Raw genomic sequence first — 19,910 nt, 5'->3', positions numbered from 1 at the left:
AAGACTAGAAATGAGGTCTGCTGACTGTGAACGTGTTGTAGCTTTTTACTTTTTAAAGAACTCATCTTAAAGAGATACTTTTCTTCTAGTAAAGGAGCATTATTCCCCCTCCCTTTCCTCACGACAGTGGATTATTATTCATAATCATGAAGATTTTATAGTTTTTATCAAGATGTCAGGAAAAGCTGTCTGATTTTCTCTTTAAAGAAATCAATACCCAGGGCCTTTCAGCATCATCTAATAGAGATAACTGATTAAAAGTACTGGAGCCTTTCCCCAAAACAAGCAGTTCCATTGATTTCTTTTTGGTGTACAAATCAGTAGATATTATGTATTTCTATATCTATGATCCTTTGATGAAAATGTGGTCTTTGGGACACCTCGGTGGCTCAGTTGACTAAGCAACTGCCTTTGGCTCAGGTCATAATCATGGAGTCCTGGGATTGAGTCCCGCATCGGGCTACCTGCTCAGCCGAGAGTCTCCTTCTCCCTCTGTCCCTCTCCCCTCTCATGTTCTCTCTCTCTCACTCTTAATTCTCTCTCAAATAAATAAGTAAAGAAAATCTTAAAACACAATAAATAAAAATAAATGTGGCTTGCTTTTTTTTTTTTTTTCCATTTTACTTCATTAGTCTTGGGCTGGATGTGTTTTGACAGGCCAAATAGATAACATCAAATGTGTCATTTGGAGAGTCTCAAGCTCTTAGGGTATCCTTTCCTACCTTTGATTTTCCAGATACACATCACTTATTAATAACTTGGCATCAAATTATACCATCCTGACATGTTCCTTTTGGAAAGAAATATCTCAATATCTCTTATAGGTACATTCTAAAATGATATGAGGATACTTAGACATTTGGATTAGAGGACTTGAAATCTAATAATAAAATTATTTTTACAGATCTTTGATGGAAAACAGATTCCACAGAGAATGGTTGATGGATGGAATGCATTTTTCTTTGATAAAACAGAAGAACTGGTAATTTTTTCATAGTCTTTATGTTATAGAATGCTCACTGATATGTATTGGGATTTGCGTAATTTAATAATTTTACTTATATTTGGAATCCATATTTTGCATGGGTATAGATATTTCTCTCCCTCTGTTTTCTTACCTGTAGAAAAAGCGTTTACCTTCACTTGGAAAGAACACAGAAACATTAGGAGAGCTTTGGTTGGGACTGCTTCGCTTCTATACTGAAGAGTTTGATTTCAAGGAATATGTAATTAGCATTCGGCAGAAAAAGCTGTTGACAACTTTTGAGAAGCAGTGGACATCCAAATGCATTGCAATTGAAGGTAATCATTTAGCTGACATTAACTGAAAAACAAAACGAAACAGAAAGCTGGAGTTTCATTTGGCAAGGAGATAGAAGGGAAAACTGAAAACACATTAGAATTTGGAAGATTCTTCCTCTTGATTTTTATGTTTCTGTCCTTTTATTATTCCCCCTATCCTAATTTCTGTCTTTTTAAAATCTACAACTTTAGAAGAATAATTTGGTGACTTGAATGGTCTGAGTTATAAAGTATTACTCTCTTGGTATGGCTCGTATGGATATTTTATGTTACAGCGAACAGAATTCTTAATTAAAAAATTAACATTTCTTTTCTAGATCCTTTTGACTTGAATCATAACCTTGGTGCTGGAGTTTCTAGAAAAAGTAAGTTTTAAGTTTAGAAATCCCCTGTTTTTAAAGTTTTTACACATTAAGGTCTGCATCTTTATTCTTTCTTCTTTTTTCAATAGTGACCAATTTTATCATGAAGGCATTTATCAATGGAAGGAAGCTTTTTGGTACCCCCTTTTATCCACTCATTGGCAGAGAAGCTGTAAGTTTACATAATTTGGATTCTGAATCTTTTTTCTTAAAGAACTGCCTTTTTGGTGGTACAGTAAGCTTTATCCTATTTCCAAGTTGGTGTTAGAAATAGGGGAAAGAGATGATTATACACTCCCTGTATTTTTTTTTATTGTATTTATCATAGTTCATAATGAGTTATCTATTTGCTAAATTTTGTATATCTATTTGTTTAATTCTTTCTTCTGCCATTAGATTACAGATCCCTGAGGACAATGGTCTATTATGTCTCTTCACCGTCTTATCTCCAGTACCTATTAAAATGGTACATTGAGGGTTGCCTGGGTGGCTCAGTGGGTTAAAGCCTCCCTGAAAAACAAAACGAAACAAAGCCGGAGTTTCATTTGGCAAGGTCATGATCCCAGGGTCCTGGGATCGAGCCCCGCATTGGGCTCTCTGTTTGGCGGGGAGCCTTCTTCCCTTCCTCTCTCTCTGCCTGTCTCTCTGCCTACTTGTGATCTCTGTCTGTCAAATAAATAAATAAAATCTTAAAAAAAAAAAAAAAAAGGTACATTGAATGTACTAAATAAGCATTTATTGAATGAATGAAGGCAGATAGTCAAGAGTCAATATCCTTAAATTTTGAATTTGAGGTGCTGCCCACTGCCCTTCTTCCATCTCTGGAAATTTTTATGAAAATATAAACAGAGAGGACAACACCAAAGAAATACTTTTTTACTTGCTAAGACTTCTGCTCTAATTTTGGTGTAGCCCTGGTAACTGAATTTGATGGCATGGAACTGAGAGGATTCTTTTTGCCTGAACTGGGTGGCATAATGTTTCCTATTGCTCTTGGTCTCACTCTGTTTTTTGCTTGCTTTCTAGTGGGAGGAGGTCTAAGTTTTATAGAGAAAGAAACTTCAAAGAGAAGCAATCTCAAGAGAGAAACTGTGTCTCTACTATTGTATAACAAATATCCTTGATTTTGTTCAGTACAGTTTATGCACTCTTTCTTTGGGATGTAGGGTAAGAAAAGCAGAAATATCTATAGCTTTTTCCCCTTGCAGCACTGATTCTTGACATTTTTTTATTGCCCTGCCTCTTGGGAGGGGGTGGTAATAACTATAATGGAGAGAAAGAAAATAATAGTAAAATTTGAAAGAGAGGTTGTGTAAGAATAAAATGTCAAACAAAATGAAAATCCAACAATGATTTTACTAACGAATTAAAAAAACAATAAATGAAGAGAGTACAGTCAAATCAAAACAAATTTGATGATGCACTGATAAAGCATTTTACCTGAAAATTGTGGTAATACCAGCTATTAGTGTGTATATATGCATATGTTCTATAGGAACCTAGCAGTTTCGTGTTGTGAGAATTTTTAGTAGACTATTAGAATTCTTAGTAAACTGAAAATGTGTTAATTTTAGTCTATGAATACAAAATTTTAGTAACTTATTTAAAAAAATTATTTATTTATTTATTTATTTATTTGACAGTGAGAGAGCGAACACAAGGTGGTGGGGAGTGGGAGAAGGAGAAGCAGGTTCCCTGCTGAGCAGGGAGCCTGATTTGGGGCTTGATCCCAGGAGTCTGGGATCATGACCTGAGCTGAAGGCAGAGGCTTTTTTAAAGACTTTATTTATTTATTTGACAGAAAGAGAGATCACAAGTAAGCAAAGAGGCAGGCAGGGTGGGGGGTGGGGGTGGGGTGGGAAAGCAGGCTCCCTGCTGAGCAGAGAACCCGATGAATGCAGGGCTTGATCCCAGGACCCCCGATCATGATGTGAGCCCATGAGCCGAAGGCAGAGGCTTAATCATCTGAGCCACCCAGGCGCCACTGAAGGCAGAGGCTTTTAACGACTGAGCCACCCAGGCAATCCAGAATTTTAGTAAATCTTAATAACTCAGTATAAGTAGTCCGAGTAGATGTCAGTCTTTGGTCTTGAGTATCATTTGGTGTAAGAGCCAAACATCAGTTTGAGGCCTATCTGAAGGGGCCTGTAAGTCTGCTAACCATTTTTTGGACACACTTTTTTTTCTGTTTTAAAAGTCAAATAGTATTCTGTGGCTTGTTTATATACTAGGTTAACTGTTCTCCTTTGATGGACATTTAGATTGTTTTTATTGTATCAGTGTTATAACTGATATTGTAGAAAATATCCTTTCAAGTCTTCATGCTTTTATTTTCCATAGTAAATAAAATATGTTCTTTCAACACATATTTATTGAATTCCTACTTGGTTTTGTTTTGTTTTGTTTTAGATTTTATTCATTTATTTGTTAGAGTGAGCGAGCACAAGCAGGGGGAGTGGTAGGCAGAGGGAGATGCAGACTCCTCACTGAGCAGAGAGGCCAATATGGGGCTCAATTCCAGGACTCTGGGGTCATGACCTGAGCCGAACACAGACACTTAACTGAGCCACCCATTCCTTTTAATGGTTTAGCAGTATTCCATTAAATGGAATATATCATATTTTATTTATCCATTCATCATCTTTGTTGGACATTTGAGCTGTTCTTCTTTTTCATTCTTATGAGTAATGCTGCTGTGAATATTTCTGCACAAATTTTTGTGTGGATGTTAGTTTTCATTTCTTTTGGTACATACTTAACAGTAGAATTGTTGGTTCATTTTGACAAATTTATGTTTAACTCTCTGAGGTTCTGCCAAACATTTTTTACAGCATCTGTATTATTTTACATTCCCACCAGCAATATGTGTGGTTTCCATTTCCGTCTACATCCTTTTCTCTTTTTATGATAGCCATCCTAGTAGGTGTGTCTCTTACACTTTTATCTTTGACTTTAGATTTGAAGAGTGCTAAGTGGGTATGTTCTCTTGCCTTACAGAGATGTGGATACTGTTAGGACAAACTAGTCTTTGTGATAGTGCAAAACAAAACTGAGCTAAAGCTTAGAAGAGGGGCGCCTGGGTGGCTCAGTGGGTTAGGCCGCTGCCTTCGGCTCGGGTCGTGATCTCAGGGTCCTGGGATCGAGTCCTGCATCGGGCTCTCTGCTCAGCAGGGAACCTGCTTCCTTCTCTCTCTCTCTCTGCCTGCCTCTCAGTGTACTTGTAATTTCTCTCTGTCAAATAAATAAATAAAATCTTTTAAAAAAAAAATAAAGCTTAGAAGAATACTCCAGGTGGTAGGATAAAGGAAAAATAATCTTGGTACTTTTAAAACTTGGGAAAATGATTTACTGTGTATTGGTTCTCTATCTACTCATTAGTTGAACCTGCTTTATGTTATTAATGTTATATGTTCTTGAAATGTTATATACAAATCCAATCATATTTTAAATAAACCAGAAGATTCCTTTATTGGTAGAGAAGTCTTTTGTAAAGAGAATAATTCTTTTCTAGAAATAGCCTGGTAAGGCAGAAAGCATGAGATTTGTAGACCAACTTAGTGTTAAATCCTGCTTACCTATCAGGTAATGGGCAGATTTTACTATGGGCAAATGACTCACTTTCTGAGCCTCTGTTTTGCTCATCTATAAATGAGTTATTATGCAAAGATGCCACAGATAAATGAAAAAATAATGTGGCTGTAACGTGGTTAGCACTGTTAGCAATTGTGATATTGATGATGATTTTTTTTTCTTTATTAGAGAAAGAGAGAGAGAGAAAGAGTAGGGGGAAGAATGGAGGGAGAGGGAGAGAGAAAAGGAGAGAAGCAGACTGCCTGCCAAGCACAGAGCCCAGCTGGAGTCTGGATCCCATGACTCTTGAGAGCGTGATCTGAGCTGAAATCCAGAGCTGAATGTTCAACCATTTGAGCTACCCGGGGCGCCAGTGATGATAATTTTTTTTTTTTTAAGATTTTAAAAATTTGGGGCACCTGGATGGCTCAGTGGGTTGAGCCTCTGCGTTCGGCTCAGGTCATGATCCCAGGGTCCTGGGATTGAGCCCCTCTCTGCTGAGCAGAGAGTCTGCTTCGCCTTCTCTCTCTGCCTGCTGCTCTGCCTACTTGTGATTTCTCTCTCTCTCTATCAAATAAATAAAGTCTTAAAAATTTTTTTAAAAAAATTTATGAGAAAGAGAGTGTGCACACACAAGCAAGGGGGAGCAGCAAAGGGAGAGAAGCAGGGTATCCGTCAGCAGGGAGCCTGATTCAGCAGGGAGCTGGATTCGGGGCTCGATCCGGGACCCTGAGATCATGACCTGAGCCAAAGGCAGACGCTTAACTGACTGAGCCACCTGGGCACACCGGTAAGATTAAGATAATTCTTAATCTTCTTTTCTTTTTTTTTTTTTTTTAAGGTTTTATTTATTTATTTGACAGAGATCACGAGTAGGCAGAGAGGCAGGCAGAGAGAGAGGGTGGGGAACAGGCTCTCTGCTGAGCAGAGAGCCTGATGTGGGGCTCGATCCCAGGATCCTGAGATCGTGGCCTGAGCTGAAGGCAGAGGCTTTAACCCACTGAGCCACCCAGGCGCCCTTATTCTTATTTTCATATTATGGTTTTAGTTACATTGAAAAGTTTTTTGATATTTCCTTTTTTTTTTTTTTTTAAGATTTTATTTATTTATTTGAGAGAGAGAGCCTGAGTAGGGCAGAAGGGGAGTGGGACAGTCAGACTCCCTGCTGAGCAGGGAGCCCTCCGCAGGGCTGGATCCTAGGACTCTGGGATCATGACCTGAGCCAAAGGTAGATGCTTAACCAACTGAGCCACTGGGCTCCCCATTTATTTCCTTTTTCTTTTTCTTTTCTTTTTTTTTTTTTTTTTTAAATTTTATTTATTTATTTATTTATTTAAAGGTTTTTTTTTTTTTTTTTTTTTTTTTTTTTTTTTTTTTAATTTATCAGAGGGGGGTTGGAGAGGGAGCACAGGCAGACAGAATGGCAGGCAGAGGCAGAGGGAGAAGCAGGCTCCCTGCGGAGCAAGGAGCCCGATGTGGGACTCGATCCCAGGATGCTGGGATCATGACCTGAGCCGAAGGAAGCCGCTTAACCAACTGAGCCACCCAGGCGTCCCTTATTTCCTTTTTCTTAAAGTCACTTTTATATCTTGGTCTTCTTTCCATTTGGATTCCATAATTCCTAATGTTTTGGGTTTTTTTTTTTTTTTTTTTTTAGTAAAGTTTTATTTTCTCCCTAGGAGTACTTCTTTGATTCCCGAGTATTAACAGATGGAGAACTGGCTCCCAACGATCGATGTTGTCGTGTGTGTGGAAAAATAGGCCACTACATGAAAGACTGCCCTAAAAGGAGAAGGTTGGCAAATGATTATGTATCAACATTACAGGGAAAATAAATGTGAGGCCAATAGTAGCTATAACTGTGTTCATATATGTTTAAGTAAAAAGGTTCAGGGCTTTAAATTGGACATTAGGTAAAATGTATATTGGAGTGGAATTTTTTTAATAGAGTGAGATTTATTTGTGACACAGTGCTATCTCATTCATTTTTTTCGCTTCATTCAGGTTTTTTGTTTTGTTTTGTTTTAATTGAAGAAGCATTTATTGACACCTGCTCTATTGGGAACTGTGCCAGGAGCCCAGACAAAAAATGATCAAGTCATGGGGTTCTTCCTGAGTACCTCACAGTCCTACAAATCAGTAATTAAAATATAATTAACTGAATCTTTGAGACACTTACTGTGAGATATACCTATATAATATATACCTTGAAGAATAGACATCCTTCACACCCCTGAAAATATATTTATGAAATAGACTTTCCTGTGTTTTATATACTCTTTTCAATAAGCCAGGAAAAATCGTTTCTTTAGTTATTAAGCCTTTCCAAATATAAAGAGCTTAGAACTTTACGAACAGAATGAATTCCTGGGTTCCGTCAGTGCTATATACTGACTTAAATTTAGAGAAGACACTTTCTCTAGCATCAGCTGCTCCCTCTATAAAATGGAGATAATAAATACCAACTTCTAAGGATAATTATAAGATTAAAATTCAGTATTAAAATTTTTTTTCTAATTTGATATTGTATTATAAAACTCCTACCCAGTTTCTGCCATAGGAGTAGGTGTGCTCTAAATGTGAGTTCCCTTGCCTTAAAAAAGGTGCATGAAACAATCAGTATGTTAATCCCTTTATTGTTAGGCTTTTGTGTAGTTTAGTTTGTTCTGTGATTCATTCAGTTTACAAGTCCCTAGCCCCGCATTATTGGTATCAGCAGTTTACTGTTTAGACTAAAGAAGAAAGACAGTGAAGAAGAGAAGGATGGGAATGAAGAGGAGAAAGATTCCCGAGACCTTGTTGACCCCCGAGACCTCCACGACACTCGAGAGTTTAGAGACCCCAGAGACCTCAGATGCTTTATATGTGGAGATGCAGGACATGTACGAAGGGAATGTCCAGAGGTCAAGCTGGCCCGTCAGAGGAATAGCAGTGTGGCAGGTAAATAGAAAAGGCTAAAAGTAGTTTTTGGTAGAAATAAGGTCATTTGTGATGATGTCATTCTAAGGACTCTTGATTCCTCTCTTTTCCAAAGTTAGCAGTATGATTTTGGACCTTATAATTTTTTAAAGAGAGAAAATTTAGACAGTCCTTTATTTTGAATAGTACTCAGATGTGTTCACTATTAAGGTCTTAGCAGTTTGTTGTATTCAGTAAACTCCCTTTAAGTATTCTTTGGATTTGAGTTACCTTCTTTATCAAAAGATAAGAGAAATTAATTTTTTTTTCTGGGAACACATACAAGAGAAATTATATCTCTTCCCTTTGCTCTTATGCGAGAGGGAGATTTGTTTCTGTTATAATTCATAAGTAATTTTAAGAATTTGAAACCCAAATGAGAGTTTAGTGAAAGAAAAAAATAGAGTATTTTAGAAGTGATGATTTCTAGTTATTGAGATTCTTGTTGCAGAAGATATTTTCTTAAACATATCGTCTCATTTAGAAAAGGAGTATTTGTCTTTTTGTTCTTGTTTCTACCACCAGTATATTTTTTTAAGCGATTTACAAGATTGAGAAATAACTTAAAAAAAATTCGTTGTTACAAGTCCTACCTAATAATACTATAAAGGTCCAAGTTTATAAAATCTCAGAGGGATTTGAGATTCTTTAACAGAGGAAGGGAGTTATTGATTGTCATTTCTCTGTTGTTTTCTTTATCTGTTGATTTTCTTTCTGATGTCTTCTCTTAGCAGCCCAGCTGGTCCGCAACCTTGTAAATGCCCAACAGGTGGCTGGTTCAGCCCAGCAACAGGGTGATCAGTCCATAAGGACTAGACAGTCCTCAGAATGTGTGAGTACTCTGCCTGCAGAGGGATTAGTTTTGGTGGGAAGATAGTACAATCTTTGATAGGTTACTGGGTTGATCTTTTAGACTGGCAAATAGTCATCCAGATAACAGTGCTTTTGTATTGGTGTTTCTGCTAGGCACATGAGATGGAATGTGAGCATGACCTTTGGAGTAATGCTGATCTCGGCTTATATCTTTGGGCAAGCTGCTTAACTTTATTGAGCCTGCCTAAGAGAACAGCTACCTAATATATTTGTTCATTAGTTAAAATAAGGTAATTGAGTTTCAGGCCTTGCCTAGTAGCAGAATATCAGCAACATTTATAAAAATAAACCCCAAAATGGAGATGTGTTAGGGGTTTAATATGTTAGGGGAATACATACATGGCATTGGACTTGCTTGAAGTCTTTATGTGTCTTCTCATAGCTGATATAAATACCTAATAAAATATATCTCGTGAAAGAACAGTATTAAATTGGAGTTCACAAGTTTCATATTAACTTTGCTGAGTTGCTCTTAACCGTTGTGTAAATCTGTATTCACCTTGCACTTCTTAAATTAATTCAGTATTAATTGAATGCTTCCTTACTTTATTTTTTTTAATTTAATTTTATTTTTTCAGTGTTCCAAGATTCATTGTTTATGCACCACACCCAGTGTTCCATGCAATACATGCCCTCCTTAATACCCACCACCGGGCTCACCTAACCTCCCACCTCACCCCCCTCCAAAACCCTCTGTTTCTCAGAGTCCTCATGGTCTGTCTCCCCCTCCTATTTCCCCCAATTCACTTTTCCTTACTTTAAACCTGGTACTATGCTTGGTGCTTCACACTTAATCCTTTGCGTGGCATATGAAGTGGTAGGTATTAATATGATCAAATTTTACAAATTGGGAAGCTGAGAAAAAGAGAAATTAAAAGATTCAAACTCAGGTCTAGGTAGCCTCAACATTGTTAAGAATTAAACATGCTTAATCTGGTATGATCTCTTTTAGAAAAAATTCTCAAAGGATTTGTAGATCAGTATAGGGAGAATCTTAGAACAACATTTAGAAGCCCACTAACCCCATCTGTAATATTTGAATACATACTATGGCCCTGACATTTTCACAAATGTTATATAACAACAATAAAGCAGCTAACATTGTTGACTGCTGTGTGCCATATATATAATTTCTCCTGTTTCTTGTAATAAAATATTGAAAAAGTACAGAAAGTAATGAACACCCATGTAGTACCACCAGGCTTTAACAATTCTTAATATTTATTATATTAAAAAATCACCCATGGTTAGTAATCCCTGTGCATTCCTTTTGGATGCTGTTTCCATCTTAAAACCTTCCTACTATCCCTTCCTAGCTACTAAAATGTATCTACTGTCCTGAATTTGGTGTTTATATTTTCCACAAGTACTGCTTAACCTACACAGAGATGTATGAGATAGATTCTGTTTATTATTTATACATTACAGGTGAAGAAACAGAGATTTAAGTTTCTTGCCTGAGGTCAGCACATACTTGGAACTAGAACTTGAACCCTCAGGCCCTGTCTTCAAAACCTGTGTTCTAACCACTTTCCTCTGCTGCTTCTAACTTTTACCCTCTGCTTTAGCACTCACTTTCCTCTTACTTGAGATGTGGGTCAGAGTCTGTCTAATGGACATTGTTCTGATATCTCACAAAGCACTTTAACCTCAACAAATGTAGAATGTAACATACTTCTCTCTAAATTCCTAGACTTGCCACTTCTTGGCTCCTGTGTTCTCCATCTCACTGAATGATCCTGCTTCCTAGTTTTCTTTCCCTCAAACCCCACATCAGTCAGTCATCAACTCCTGTTATTTCTACCTATAAAAAGTAGCTCACAGCTATTTGCTTTCCTGTTCCTATATTATATTTACCTAGCCTAGGTTACCATCATCTTAGGGCCAGCCTTTTAATCACTCTTATTGGTCTCGCCCATCCCACCCCAAGTGTTCTCTATTTCATTCCCATTAAGCCAGAATAATTTTTCTAAAATACAGATTGATCATGTTCCTGACTGGTTTGAAACCCTTCAGTGGTTTCCCTGTGCACTCAGGATAAAGTCTTAACTACAAGGCCTGTTGGACCCTTCATTGTCTTGTACCTCTTTAGTTCTTCAACCTCAAATCTGCCATTCCCCTGCCCTTATACTTCAGTAATAATAAACTTCTTTCAGAATCTGATTACTTAAACAAGTCAGGTGTTCATGAACCTATTTTCCTTCAGTTATGTTGTTCCCTCTGCATGAAACACTCCTCCCATTCCCCTATCCTTGCCCTCTTTTGTTAGACTGATTGCTATTTACCCTTGTGTCTCAACTTAAAGGTCACTTCTCTGGGAAGTTTTCCTTGATTTCCACTTTCATTCTTCTTATTTTTTTCTCCTATGGAAGTATGTTTAGATATTCCTGCTCTGGGATTTCCTTATACAATATACATCATGCATTCTTTATCATAGTAATCATTGTATTTTATTGTAATTGCTCATGTAATCTCTTCATCTGCTCTTTCTCCTTTCCCCCATAAAACTTTAAATTCCATGAGGGCATACATGCTAGTATTGTATTTTTAATAACTAGAACAATGCCCAGACATAACTGACACTCAGTAACTTGTTGAGGGACTGAATCAAAGTGCCTGTGAGATACTTAGATACAAGTTTCTAGTTACAGTTGGAATGTGAGTTCTGCATGATGGAAATGACGTCTGGGCTCTTTCTTCTTTGGGCAGTAAAAAGGTTTATGGGGTAATATATACGTCAGAGAGGGTTTGAGGATTTTGGAGAAAATTCTATTTTCATGTAAAATGAGGCTCTTATTCACATAATAGAGTTGTATTTATAATATTCTAATAAAATAACTAATTTTGTGTTTAGATAATCTCTGCTTTTATAACACTAACATGTTTTTAAATTAATTTTAAAATGTTATCTTTTTCTCTTTGCAGTCTGATTCACCATCTTATTCTCCTCAGCCCCAGCCGTTTCCACAGAATTCTTCCCAATCAGCTGCCATTACTCAGTCTCCATCCCAGCCAGGATCCCAACCCAAGCTTGGCCCACCTCAGCAGGGAGCCCAGCCCCCCCATCAGGTCCAGATGCCTATGTATAACTTTCCCCAGTCACCACCAGCTCAGTATTCTCCCATGCACAATATGGGATTGTTGCCAATGCACCCTCTCCAGATCCCTGCCCCATCCTGGCCTATCCATGGTCCAGTGATCCATTCTGCACCAGGCAGTGCCCCCAGCAATATTGGCCTGAACGATCCCAGCATCATCTTTGCACAGCCTGCTGCCAGACCTGTGGCGATCCCTAACTCCTCTCATGATGGACACTGGCCTCGTACTGTGGCTCCAAATTCCCTGGTGAACAATGGTACAGTGGGGAATTCGGGTAACCCTTCCTTTTCTTCTTTTGCATCTGTCTGTAGAAAGGTTGGGTGATTGGTATGATTGGTTGCACTTGGCGAAATAAATGTGAGGAAAAGAATGGCAAGCAATATTTATGAGGGGCAGTATAGGATTAGATAAAGGGTTATGGACTGTGGATTCACACTGTCTAGATTTGAATCCTAGCCCTGCCATTTATTATGTGGCATTAGGCAGTTGCTCAGTCTCTTTGTGCATTGGTTTCATCGTTAAAATAAGGATATTAATAACATTTAATGCACAGGGATATTGTGAATATTAAATGAGGTAATATACATAAATGTTACTTATTTTAAATTTCACTACAGTACAGTTTGATTTGGGTATTATTAAAGCTAATTTTATGGTTGAGAATATTGCAGGGTTAAGTAACAACTATCAGGCTTTAATAATTAATCATAGCAGATCCAAGATTTAAGCCAATTTCTTTCTTCAAAACCCATGCTCTTTGCCCTAGCCTCTTTACTATCTTCCAGTAAGGACAATTCTTTAAAATGATATTAGTAGCACTTTGTAACATTAAAAAGTACTAGTTTTTTCCTGATTTAGAGAAATACATTTTCATTATTGAACATTTGAATAATAAAAAATAATCTATATTCTCAATTCCTAGATATAATTGCCAAGTAATATTTAGGTGTCGTATGATCCAGTCATTTAAAAAAATATTTGCATAATTGAAATATTTGATAAACCAGAAGTCTTGTTTTATATCCAGTTTTGATTGATAATTTTTTAAAAAGACTTATTTATTTATTTTAGGGAGAGAGTATGCACAAATGGATGGGGCAGAGGGAAAGGGAGAGAGAATCTCAAGCAGACTCCACACTGAGCCCAGAGCCTGACTGGGGGCTCGATCACAACCTAAGCCAAAAGCCTGAGTCAGACGCCTGACTGACTGCGACACCCAGGAGCCCCCCCAATTTTTTTGAAAGAATCTTTTTTTTTTTTTAAAGATTTTATTTATTTATTTGACAGACAGAGATCACAAGCAGGCAGAGAGAGAGGAAGCAGGCTCCCTACTGAGCAGAGAGCCTGATGCGGGGCTCGATCCCAGGACCCTGGGATCATGATCTGAGCCGAAGGCAGAGGCTTTAACCCACTGAGCCACCCAGGTGCCCCCCCAAAATATTTTTATTTTAAAGACTGTATTATTGAAAAATTGAAATGTATACAGGAGAGAGAATAAAGTATAATGAACCTATCCCCCATTACCCAGCTTTTAACAGTTACCAGTATTTGCTAGTCCTTGACTCCTTTAATATCTTTTTTTTTTTTTTTTAAGATTTATTTATTTATTTTAGGGGGGTTAGAGACAGAGGGAGAGGTAGAAAATCTCAAGCAGATTCCCTGCTGAGCATGGCATCTAACACGGGTCTCAATCTCACAACCTCTATATCATGACCTGAGCCGAAGTCAAGAGCTGGACACTTAATCAGCTGAGCCACTTAGGTGACCCACTCCTTTTACTCATTTAAAGAAAGCTTTTGGCTTTAGTATTTAATCAAATCTCAGGCACTGGGTCAAATTTCTGTATAATCTTGTTTGTATTTCTTAAACACACAAAACTGTTACCATATCCAGTATCCTCTAATACCCAGTTCTTCTTCTTCTTTTTTTTTTTTTAATCAGAATTCCTACAAAGCCCTGTACATTACAGGTGGTTATTATATCTCTTAAGCCGCCTTTAATTTATAATAGTTTCCCCTCATAATTTTTCCTCCCATATAAACTGTTTATTAAGAAACTATAGCACTTCCTACATTCTAATGTCGGCTGAATTTTATTTTTGTGGCATTGTTTAAAATGTACCTCTGTCCCCGTATTTCCTAAATTGGTAGTTAGTTAGGTCCAGAGTTTGGATTAGATTTAGGTTATTTTTTTGATAAGAATTTTACTTTCTGGTTGGTGCTATGTTTCCTGTTCCCTTATTTCAAAAAGAACTTACTTTCTGTTACTCTCTTAGTGACCTAAGATTGATCAATGAGTTGGATATCCATTATAAAGTTCCTCGTTAATTTTTACATAATAATCATAGCTGTTGTTGATAATTATTGCTGATAACCATTATTTCACTAAGGGTAGTAAAATGATTTTCTTTGCACTATTTGTGAACAGAAAAGTTCTTCTATAAACAACTTTTCCTTATTAACTACTTGATTATCCTAAAAAGTAGTTTGTATAGGAAAAGTAGGCTAAGCTTGACTCTTTTCCCTTTATTAATTCTCAAAAGAATTTTGGCAGTTTTTAAACAAAAATAGGTTGTTGCTTAGAGCACTATGATAGAGGAGGTATCTCTAAACTCTTCTGAGACAATACAGATAATCCTTTTTGCTGAGGGAAAATGTCAGAATGTGGGAACTCATTTAGACTTCCAGGGTCAAAGGATATGTGGCATACTTGGCCATTCTAATGTGATCTCTGCTTTTGTCATTCAACAAAAGTTTATTGTATATATGCCATGACATGTATCCTGATCGTTACTGAGTTATATACCCATGAACACAGACCCATTGTCTTGCCCTTTTGTATAGTGGCTCAGTTTTTATAGCTTTGTTCCTTCCTGTACCACTACTAGTTGATCTCTTTCTGCCTTAATGAACTAATGAACATCCCACGAACATACCATACTGTCTCTTATCCCTAATTGTTTACTTAATTTGTTCCATCTGCCTGGAAAGTCCTCTCCCTTTTATCTTTCTTGCCTTTTTGCACATCCTTTTGCTTTGCTCCAAAGCTTGGCTAACTCACTCACCACCCCCTGCCTGATTTTAAAATTTAGCTCACTTTCTGTAGGATGCCCTTAACTCATGTTGATTCTGCTCTCCAGTTGTGTTCTTTTTCTCCTCCATGTTTATATTATGAAAATATTTGTGAAAAATGGCCAAGGGAGATTAGATATATTCTAAGAAGTACACTTTTATGTCAAACATCATTTCTCAATTGATCTGGACCTCAATATATATTTCCAGTCTCATTTAAAGAAATAAATATACCCTCTAGTATAGCTTCAGCTCTTAATTGTAACTTGATTTTATGAACTTTGAATGAAACAGCTGCTTTGTTTTTCTGGTTACCTTCTGAGAAGACTGAGCTTGTTAAGAATATGGCTAGTATGGGTTTTAGTCTTCTTGCTGTGTACTCCTCCCTTTCTGTACCTCCTAATTTGCATTCCTGCTAGGAAGTTTAATGAATGTGAGGACAGTGTCTTTTAGATTATTTCCTGCCACATTATGATCCTGAATGAGAAAAGCCACCAAAAATGGTCCAAAGGATTCAGTAAGTGCTTTGAAAAGGTGTACTTTGAAAGATGTACTTACAGATACATCTTAAAGGGAAGTAGATTGTGGGGTAGTTTGCCATAGAAAGAATAGTACTCATATTTTTTTGAGTTCCTACTTACATACCAGGACTTGGATAAGCCACATTACTTTTTGTCATCTGATTTAATACTCACACTAGCCTGAGGTGCGTAATTGAAATTTAGTAATTTTTGGAACTGGGATTAGAGTGTCAACCTTGTTGGCCCCAAAGCCCATGTTCTCAACCATTACACCGAGTGCTTTAGCTTTTAATAGAATCACCTTCCAGGCCATGATATAATTGTTTCTAGGATACTTGGCATTGTCTTTAGGATAAAATATAAGTTCCTTAATGATGTACTATAATTCTTTGAAATATAAATTCTACCTTACCTGTCTAGCTTTTTTTCTTATCACTACCTACCTTTATTCCTTTCTCTGTATCGCTGATTGTTTTGCAGCTTCCCAAACTTGCTCTGCTTTCCTGTTTCCTGGCTGTTGTATATGCTGTTCCTTCTGTCTAAAATATGCCCTCTTTGCCCCATTTTGCCTAACTTGTTCCTTGTGCTTTAAAATTCAGTTTAGTTAATCATCTTAGGAAAACCTCTATTCTTGAGCCAAATGTGTTAGCCCCTTCTTTATAACACCTTCCACCCATCTGTTATAGCAGTGGCCACATATTATTCTATGTTGTATTCTTTATGTCTCTTTATGAATAATTTGAGCATATTTACAGTGTTTGATTCTTTAAAAAAGCTGGTATGCTCTGTATTTAGCATTGTTCTTGTTCAGTGGTAGGTTCTCAATAAATTTCTGTGGAATGAAGGAATATTTAAATGAACAAACTGATGTTTTAAAGTATGTCTTTCCTGTCTTGTTGAAATGCAGAGCCAGGCTTTCCAGGACTAAATCCTCCAATTCCTTGGGAACATGCACCACGTCCCCATTTCCCTCTTGTCCCAGCTTCGTGGCCTTATGGTTTGCATCAAAACTTCATGCATCAGGGAAATGCCAGATTTCAGCCCAACAAACCGTTCTATACTCAAGGTATCGTTGTTTACAAATTCATTAAAAGACTGGGTGGGGTGGTTCTGGGACAGCAGAAGCTATGTGAAGGCCAGGAAAAAGGAGTGAAATTTTAAGCATTGGATAAACATTTATTGAAAGAGCATACTGTATGTCACACTGTGCTAATGCTTGTTGTTCAAGCAAGAATTAAGCAAAACTTGTACACCTAATGATCATTTTATTAGGAGAGCCAGACATCTAAAATAAACAAGAATAGGCATGTAGAGGGACTCAGTTAATGTTATCCTAGCAGAGATAACAGGAGATAGGGACACCAAGGATCAATTCACACAAGATTTTGACATTTGAACTAGATTGTGAAAGAGACACAGGATTTTTTTTTTCCCCTACAGATTTTTTAGAGATTACAGGTGAAGAGAGTTCTTAGCTGAGGAAATAATATATGCAAAGTCAATGATATCTGCCTGATATAATGAGAAAAAAAGGAGAAAATAAAAGGACTAGAGTATAAAGTAAATGGGAAAGATGTGTATGTGATGAGGTTAAAGAAGATAGGCTGAAACCATATTATGAAGAACTTTTTGGACTCAGTTAAGTAAATGGTAGGGATCTAATGGAAGTTTTTGAATTGAGTAGTGACATAGTCAAATTTGTTTTCTTGAACTAAGACTTGAATGACACTAGAATTCATTGTATTTTGTTGGTGCTGAGGTACCAATAATGGCTTTGATCTTAGTAATGAGTATTACAAACTAAGGAGTACTTGTAGCATTTTATCTAGCCTGCTTGCCTCAAAGCTATTTCAGTTCTAATACGGAATGTGTGAGTCTGGCCCTCAGCTCTTAGTTAATCTAGGAGTTAAAAAACTAGAGTCAGAGTTACACTTAAACTAGGAGTTCAAGAAATTAAAGAAAGACAGTCAGGAAATGTTGACTGAATGAAATCATAACTTTAAGGGGAAGCCCCTGGTCTGGGTTTCAGGCTTGATTCCATTTAAGCCTTCCTAAACTATTCCATGTACCTCTGGGGCATCCCTGTACTATAGAGTGGCAGAACATTGAGTATGGTGGGCTTATTCTTCTGAGTAGAGAACTAGGATTGAGGAAAGTTACTTTTGGTCCTATAAACCCTTTTAGGGTTCAGTGGGATTGTGTGGGGGATGTCTGAAGTTCTTCACTGGTGAATTTGTTCCTTTTGTTTCCTCCCCTTCATTTCTCTTCTCATTCACATAGCCACATTTCCCTTCTGTCCTCCTCCTTCCCCTGCTAAATGTTTTTGACATGCTTTATCTCCTCTTTACTGTGTAAGTAGAAAAAAAAAAGAGAACTAGCTACAAGTTAAATTCTAAGCGTTGTCAGATAAATAGGCACAAGCCTTTCAGTTTCCTGTCTGTGTTGTGTCCAACAGACAGATGTGCCACCCGTCGATGTAGAGAGCGTTGTCCCCACCCACCAAGAGGAAACGTGTCGGAGTAATGCGAGTCCATTTTCTTTCAGCTGGTCTACCGATGCACAGCAACCAGCCAATCCTGCTGTCTCAAGGGTATCCGTACCTCAATGTCAGTTACATTCAGCAGAAAAAGTGACATTTAATGGAAAGCAAAACAAATCAGGTCCTGATTTAAAATTTTAACACGTTTAGATAGCTTATTTAAATTCTAAGACTGTTTTTAAAGACTGTATTATTTGTATATAAATATGAACTATAGTTTTTACTAGTATCACCAAATTGAGTGATACAAATTTCATCTATTTTATTACCCTATTTTTAAGGGAATTTTATGTTTTGTTTAATCTTGATGAATTGTATAAAGAGAGAATTTAAAAATTACATTCTTTATTTTCTATTAGCTGTATTCATACTTTGGTTGCTTCAGACTTTATATATATTGTTCTTAAGAATTAGGAAAAACTTTCATGTGTTTTAAATTTGTCACTTCTATTCTTTACAGAACCTTGTAGTGCCAAAAAACTTTTTAAAAGGTAAAAAAAAAATAAAACTACAACGTGAAGATTCAGAATTTTTTTCTTTTACATTCTTGTCTATTGAAAATATTCAAACTTGAACAGAAAGTTGCTTTTGTCTGTATTTGAAGTAATTCTATTTTAAGTTAATAAATCTTTTTGACAAGAGTCAAATTTGGTTAATTCATATGGTTGTTAGATCATGGAAATACAACGTAATAATTAGGACATTTGTTTTACACTCCATGAATAGAGTATTCTAAATTACAGACTTAGTTTTAGAGATCTAAGGATCTTTTTTTTGTCCTTTATTTTACTGGATCTTCACAGCACCCAATGAAGTTGACAGAAACATATGCTATCTCCATTCTATAATTGAGAAAACTGAGGTGCAAAACAATGAAGTGAAATTCAAGGTAGCACACTTATATGTTGGAATTGAAACAGATCTTCTGAAGGAGAGTTTTTAAACGCTGAGACTGATACTGGCAGTTGGAGTGGAGAGAAGATATTTCTTACTGGGGTACTAGTATGTGCCAGCATATCCATTTTGAGTTCTGTTACTACCTGGAATGCACACTTGCCAGGATGGTTTTTACCAATAATCACTGATTCTAATTGAAATTAAAACTTGTGTTCTGGTGGTATTTTGGTACATCAAAGTTGAGGTCATTTTGTCTAAAACCCCTAGGTACATGTTTGTCGGGGATTTTGGACTAAATGATGGTGTATAAATTTGGAAATCTGCAGAATAAGTAAATACAAATGTATTTTTAAGGACAGTGTATTATCTTTGTTCTGCTTTCTCAGATATGCATTACTTAAATAGGAGACTACCTGTGCTTTTGCCATATTTTCCAGCTTGGAAGATGCTTGAAATCTATTGCAGGATGTTGAGGGCTTTCCTGCCATATTTGCAGCCCTGAAAAGGTATTTATTAAATGTTAAGATTAGGTGTATTTACTGTTAGTTTTTCATATTAAAACTTCAGTATCTTTCAGAATCCTACTAAATGATGGACTTCACTCATTTGTTTTGTTAAAGAGATAGCTGGCCCAGTGTATACTTTTATGTTAAAATACAGGCATACCTCAGAAATCTTGGCAGGTTAGGTACCAGGTCACTGCAATAAAGTGAGTATC

At 36.8% G+C, this 19,910-nt stretch overlaps 1 protein-coding gene across 36 annotated transcripts in view; it reads left to right on the top strand.

Moving 5' to 3' along the window:
• The window catches only part of TUT4 (terminal uridylyl transferase 4), a 199,669-nt gene extending 180,727 nt beyond the window's left edge, over positions 1 to 18,942 (top strand). For 4 of the 36 annotated variants that reach the window (XM_082688377.1, XM_082688367.1, XM_082688378.1 and 1 more), the window contains 10 exons: positions 905 to 982; positions 1,125 to 1,302; positions 1,620 to 1,667; positions 1,754 to 1,836; positions 6,914 to 7,029; positions 7,951 to 8,174; positions 8,924 to 9,024; positions 11,991 to 12,438; positions 16,664 to 16,822; positions 18,301 to 18,942. In XM_082688377.1, coding sequence (XP_082544503.1) covers positions 905 to 982; positions 1,125 to 1,302; positions 1,620 to 1,667; positions 1,754 to 1,836; positions 6,914 to 7,029; positions 7,951 to 8,174; positions 8,924 to 9,024; positions 11,991 to 12,438; positions 16,664 to 16,822; positions 18,301 to 18,389 — 1,524 coding nt within the window. In that variant the 3' untranslated portion in view covers positions 18,390 to 18,942. Of the gene's footprint in view, positions 1 to 904; positions 983 to 1,124; positions 1,303 to 1,619; positions 1,668 to 1,753; positions 1,837 to 6,913; positions 7,072 to 7,950; positions 8,175 to 8,923; positions 9,025 to 11,990; positions 12,439 to 16,663; positions 16,823 to 18,211 lie in introns of all 36 variants that reach the window. The other 32 variants (XM_082688375.1, XM_082688374.1, XM_082688373.1 and 29 more) reach the window with 17 other exon arrangements.
• The last annotated feature ends 968 nt before the right edge of the window (positions 18,943 to 19,910 follow it).

Source organism: Mustela nivalis (genome assembly GCF_964662115.1).
Source record: "Mustela nivalis genome assembly, chromosome: 10".
Lineage (NCBI taxonomy): Eukaryota > Metazoa > Chordata > Mammalia > Carnivora > Mustelidae > Mustela > Mustela nivalis.
This window is presented reverse-complemented; position numbering and strand designations above follow the sequence as displayed.